Here is a 6,212-nt window from a genome sequence, read left to right on the forward strand (position 1 = left end):
CCAGGCTGGCCTCGAACTCAGAAATCCGCCTGCCTCTGCCTCCCCAGTGCTGGGATTAAAGGCGTGCGCCACCACGCCCGGCTCAAGCCAGTTCTAGGGACTGGTCCTGGGCTTCCCACACACCAGGCGAGTACTCCACTGTTATATCCCTGACTCTCCTATTAACTTTTATTTTTGAGACAAGGCCTTGCTAAGTTGCCCAGGCTAGTCTTGAAAAATGGAGGATGTAGCTTAGGTAGCCCTGGACTGGCAACCCATGTACCTCCATCGTCTGAGTAGCCAGGGTGACAGGCCTGTGCCACCAGGCTGGGCCTGGTGGATGATGGGATATTCCTGCCCCTGCAGTGGAATACAGTATGTTATCAAAAGGGGCGTTTTAGTATTTCTTCAGGAATAGACTATTTTTCACAGCTTTAATTTGAAAACCATAGTATGTATCGGTATGTTCCAGCTGAGGTAACTGCCCGTGTCACATGATTTCCCTCCTTGTAGACAACCCATCCAAGAGAAGTCAGGATGGGTACAGCAGGGAGGGACAAGCTCTCCTCCCGCATGACTGTCACTCTGCCGCATCTGTCCTAGGTTGCATCATTCTAGACATTTTGGGGCTCTTTACAAGGAACTGGATCGTTTATCGTCCCTCGGGAGGAGAACAAAATACAGTGAAGGCATCTTGCTCCCCTCTTCCTCTGTGGCTGAGCCACCCGCCCGTTGGGAGCCTGCGCTTTCCTGTATCTCACCTCCTCCCCAAGCCCACGGGCTGGACTGCGCAGCTCCCTACACCCACGCATGCGCCTTACCAGAGTTGGGGTACTTGACGACGGTGGGCAGGTACTGCCTCTTATTTATGTCCACAGGCACAAAGGCCGTGTATTTGCTGATCACACTGCAGGCCTTGCTGGTGTGCACGGCATTCACCTGGTATCGGCGATTGGACCCTGTGGGAGGAAGAGCAAAGGTCACGGTCTGGGATCAGAAAGTCTTGCTTGGCGTGGAGACCCCGGAAGCTGAAAGGAGAGCTGGATTAGCAGTCCATCTTTAGGGTCAAGTAGGTCTTGAAATTGATGGCCTGCCAATGGTCTAATTAAAGACAAAACAAAACAAAACACCACCACCAACAACAACAAAACAAAAAACACCATTTCACAGGATAAAAGTTATGCTAACATAAAAACTTAACTCATTATCTTAGAGTAAAAGATAGCTAATTCCTTTAAATAGCATGTTTATTTAAACGGCATTCTATGTTGTCCATATTGTGTATTTGAATCTTGCAGGTGACTGACGGGAACCTTGTGACAGGGTTTCCTGAGTTCCCTGACTCATGGGACCTTCCACACGGCTGAGAAGATTGGAAAGCCGTGGTCTGGGAGATGGCTTCGTGGGCAAGAGCACTTGCTAAGAAAGCACTGAGTTGTGTCCCCAGCATACAGAGAAGGAGCTGAGCATGGCTGTGGCCACCTGGAATCCAGGGCTGGAGATGCAGGGAACTGGGAGACAGGAGGACCCAGGGTGCTTGCCGGCCAGCCAGCCTCGTCAAAAAGCCCCAGGCTTCAGGCTCAGTGAGAGACTCTTTCCCCAAGGGAACAAGTTAGAGAATGAGAGGGACACACCCTGAATCTTCCTCCGGCTTCTCTGTACACCTATCTACTCCCACCTCCACAACTGGCACAACCCACCCAAAACACACACACACACAATGTACGCACACAGATACACACAGAGACATACACACACAGACACATTCACACACAGACACAGACACATAGACAGTCAGACAGACAAGCATAGACAGATTCTCTCTCTCTCTCTCTCTCTCTCTCTCTCTCTCTCTCTCTCTCTCTCTCTCTCCTCCCTTTCAGATTGAACACTAGGGAAAGGACTCGGTCACACAGCAAGTTAGTCAGAACCTGAGATTAGGACTCAGGATGACCTGACCTGTAAGTTCACGCCCTTTCTACCAAATAGTGAGCCCTCATGATGGCTTGCTGCCTTCTGAGGGCTGTTCAGGGAATCAGGGCAATGAAAGGGGGAGGAGTATTCATGGAAGAAAAGAGGATCATGCGTTAGCCCCCCCCCCCAATACAAATAAAATATGGACCACATAGTATGCAAATTAAGCATAAACTTAGAACAAAGGAATCCCGTACTTATTGCCACTTATCTCTGTTCTCCAAGTGTGTCCTATTGAGATTTCACTAGTCCCGTTCTGGGAAAGGCTGCCCCAGTTCCTGAACTAAATTAGCTCACGACCCATCCCTGCTATACAGGGCTTGCAATTCAAGTGTTTCTGAACAGGGCTTATTTAATTAGCTGTGTAATTGTTTGATTAATGCTGGCCTCTCTTAGCCAGTGTCAGGTGCCCCTGGGAAAGGATGCGCTCACTTTATTCTATGCTAACCAACCCTCTGAGGCGTCTGTGGGGCCAAACACCTAGCCTGCCCCCCCCCTGCTGACTGTGGGGGAGTCATTGGGGCTGATGAGAATGGGCAGGATCTAGGCTAGGTCTAGGGGCCCTCTGGGAAGGTTCAACCTCAGAGGATCTCCTACCATTGTTGACCCTCCAGAACCAGACATGGGTCACCCAGAGAAATGCTGGGTATGAGGGAGCATGGGGGTGGGCAAGTGTGGTAGGAGAGGAGGAGGTAAGAAGAGAGGAGGATGGGTCATCTGAAGAGTGGGAGAGATGGACAAATCCAGGGCCGAGGAAGGGAGGGCACCTCAGGTTGAGGATTCAGGCCCAAGCTCCATTTAATATGGGGTGAGACACAGTGGAGTGTAGGCTCAGGAAACAGCTAGTGGTACAGAGATAGAGACTTGACTTCAGCAGAGGTGTAGTAAGGAGGCGAGCTGTGCATAGTGTGGAGCTAGTTGGTGAGGCTAACCTAGGGCTAACCTTAGGTTACTGAGACAGAGCAAGGACTTTGAGGGCTTTGGGTGTGGGTGGGAGTCTGAAAATTAGGGAAGGGATCTTGGGCAGTAGGTGTGGCACTAGGTCTCTGGAGGGCGGGTCTTAGGGTGTGGGTGGGGCTTTGGAATGGGCTGGCCTTGGTCAGTGAGAAGGGAACTGTGCTGCCAAAGGGAATCCTGCCACCCCGATCCTGGTGGCTCACCCAGCTCGATCTCGTCCTCGCGCTCTGCCAGATGCTCGAATTCTCGGATGATGGCGCGGGCAGCCAGGTGGTGGAAAGTCTCACTCCACATGTCAGCGTTCTGTGTGTCCCCCCTCTTCAGGGCTGGAGGCTCCAGCTCAAAGCTCACTTCCCACTGCATGCGTTGGTTGGCGCACAAGCCTTTGACCAAAGCCTTGCCCAGCACAGGGCTTGGAGTGGCAGTCCTGCAGGGATTGGCTTGCTCCTCGGACTCAGCCATGGGCTCCAAGTCTAAGGATGTCTCCCGTTCGAAGGTTGAGGGACAATGGGCTGGCTCTATGGCTGGAAGGACAAGAGAGCTGAACCTGAGCCCAAACAGGCAGCCATTTGTAGAGAATGTCATCCCTCCCCTGGGGGCAGTCATTTCTAGAAAACACAAAGGCCATCCAGCTTTAAGGACCGATCCTTCCTAATGCACAGGTGGCTTGGGCTTGTCCCAGAGAGGGACAGATCTACCTTTCTGGAAGCCTGTCCCTGAGGGGATGAACAGATGGGGTGGGCCCAGGAAGGTTCTCAGAGCAAGAGTTTCACAAAGACACAGAGACAGGCACTGGTACTCTGTCTCTGTCATCTGAAATTGGACCACAGCCTTCCTGTCCCCTTGGATCGTGGGCCTTGGTCACTTACCCAGGTCTTCAGAGCTTTGGCTGTTAGGGGCAGATGTCCGGCTGGAACCATAATCCAGCTCTCTCACAGGGCCCCAGGCCTGGGGCTTCTGGTCAAAGAAGCGCATGAGCTGGCAGCCTTGAGGCAGTAGGGAAGGCCTGCGGGCTCCTGGGCCATGAAGTTTGGGGCCCTGGATCAGGTTATGGCCATCGTTGAGTAGGGTCTATGGAGGAAAGCAAAGGGCAGGGGAAGGGAGGGAGGAGGGAGAATGTAAGAGGAGGAGGGATGCATGAGGGGTAGAGAGAGGAGGAAGAGGAGGAGGGGGAGGATGGCAAGGAAGGGATAGGGGGATGAGGATGGAGATGAAGAGGAAGAAGGGAGAATGGGGGAGGGGATAAGTAGGATGGGAATGAAGAGGAAGGGAAGAGGAGAGGAGGCAGGGAGGAGAAGAGGAGGGGAAGGGAGGAGGGAGGAGGAAAAAGAGAAGGAGGGAAGAAGAAGAGAATTAGGAGGATGGAATAAGGGGGAGGGGGAAACAAAGGGGGAGGTGAAGCTCATGATGGCAAGAGCCTCCTTCTGCTCCCCCCACAGCTCCCCCCTCTCTCGCCTCTTTCTTTGTCTCTCTCTGTCTCTGTCTCTCTGTCTCTCTCTCTCTGTCTCTCTTTCTCTGTCTCTGTCTCTCTGTCTCTCTCTCTCTGTCTCTCTGTCTCTCTCTCTCTCTCTCTCTGTCTCTCTCTGTCTCTCTGTCTTTCTCTCCTTCACAGCACTTTCCAAGTCAGGCCTCTCAGGGACCCAGGGACCCATGACTTAGTCCCCACCACCCTTGAGAAACAGAAACCAGAAAAATTCCAGGCCACGGGTCAACTGCAAGGCACAGAGAACCATGTACCTTGGATAATTCCAGACCTACTTTCTTTTCTGGCAGAAAGCTTAAACCCTTTTTTGTGTGCAGTTAAAATTACCAGCCCTTCCCCTTATGTCTCCCCATATGGTGTGCTTAAAAGGTCTTTCCCACCCCCAAGAAAATCTTCTAGAAGTTTTGTTATTTTTGTTTGTGTGTTTTAAGGCTTTGATTCATATGCAATCTATTTTCCTGTGAGGAGATAGGAACCAGCTTTAACTTTGATTTCCCAAATGCCACAGACCTCAGTGCTGTTTATGGAATGCAGCGGGGCTCCCTGTAGCTTATCGGTTCGATACACGATCCTTACAGAGCTAGCATGTGTGTTTGGCTTTGTTTGTGGACTTTACAGTCTGTTTTGATAATTTCATCTATCTGTTCTTGGGCTTGTTATAAACAAACATCCGAAAGCCAAGGGGTAGATGGGAAATATCCTTACAACATGTATGATGGAGTTTTTTTTTTTTTTTTTAAAGAAAATGCTCTTGGAATTCAGGATCCTCTGAGTCCTACTCAACTACTGATTTCTGCAAAAACACATGCTTTAGATGTTTTTAAATTTTTTTTACCATGTGTGTTTGTGGGCAATGCAGTGCACAGAGGACTCACACGGAAGGAGTTCTTCCACATCGTGTGATTCGGCGATTGTGATGGAGCACCAGGCCAGGCTCCTTAGATGCCACACAACTGCATCCCAGGGCTGGGTAACAGACCATGACTGCCCTGATTTGCATGGCAGAAGCCCCAAGACTGGGTGGTACTACCATGCAGACTCACACAAAGATCTAGCATTGTTTACCTGCCTACCCAGACTGCCTTCCTCCTCATGACACAAACTACATCCCCAGAGCTACACACAGGGGATATTTCTTCCGAGCACAGAAAGACATCCCATTCCCCTGTCTTATGTGACTCACTGCCCTAAGCTGCAGGTGGTACCCTAGGTACTGCCCAGCTCACTAGCACTCTCCAGGTGTAGCCAATAAACAATTGTTCTTCTTCTGGCCTTGAAAAGAATTCTCTCGCATGTAATTGGAGGGAAAAGACAAAATTAGAATAGTGGGGGCCTTCATCCACAAGCAGTTTGTATTGAACATATCAATTAGCCAAGTGGAAATGTTCAGAGCCATGGTAGTTAAGACAAGTCACATTTTTTTTTTCCGTATTAGAGACAGGTAAATATCTAAATGCGTGACGAGGCTCAGTGTGTCCGGGTCTCTTATGTCGGCACAGACTGGGGCAGTGGGCTGTGTATCACAGATTGAAGTCCATGAACTGAGATAATGATCGTACTCTTACAAATTTAACCCTGGGGGAACCACAGGGTTACAGGGTCTGTGTTGTGTCTGTTACAGAGTGTAGTGGCTATTCCTGGTTGTCAACTTGACTATATTTGGAATGAACTACAATCCAGAATTAGAAGGCTCACCAGTGACCCTTATCTGGATCTTGGTATGGAGATCTTGAGCCATAGTGGCTATGGATTCCAGAAGATTAAATCTCCGAGTTTAAGGAGATTTAATCTGGGCTACACCTTTCATCTGGGATTAAAG

The 6,212-nt window shown here is 50.3% G+C and overlaps 1 protein-coding gene across 2 annotated transcripts in view; it reads right to left on the minus strand.

The window, feature by feature from the left end:
- Vwa5b1 (von Willebrand factor A domain containing 5B1) overlaps positions 1-6,212 on the minus strand; it is a 56,205-nt gene that overhangs the window by 9,565 nt on the left and 40,428 nt on the right. For both annotated transcript variants that reach the window (XM_021161535.2, XM_029475849.1), the window contains exons 15-17: positions 3,780-3,981; positions 3,114-3,434; positions 801-938 (exon numbers count right to left, since the gene is read on the minus strand). In XM_021161535.2, the coding sequence (XP_021017194.1) occupies positions 801-938; positions 3,114-3,434; positions 3,780-3,981 (661 nt within the window). The remainder of the gene's footprint in view (positions 1-800; positions 939-3,113; positions 3,435-3,779; positions 3,982-6,212) is intronic.

Source organism: Mus caroli, chromosome 4 (assembly GCF_900094665.2).
Source record: "Mus caroli chromosome 4, CAROLI_EIJ_v1.1, whole genome shotgun sequence".
Lineage (NCBI taxonomy): Eukaryota > Metazoa > Chordata > Mammalia > Rodentia > Muridae > Mus > Mus caroli.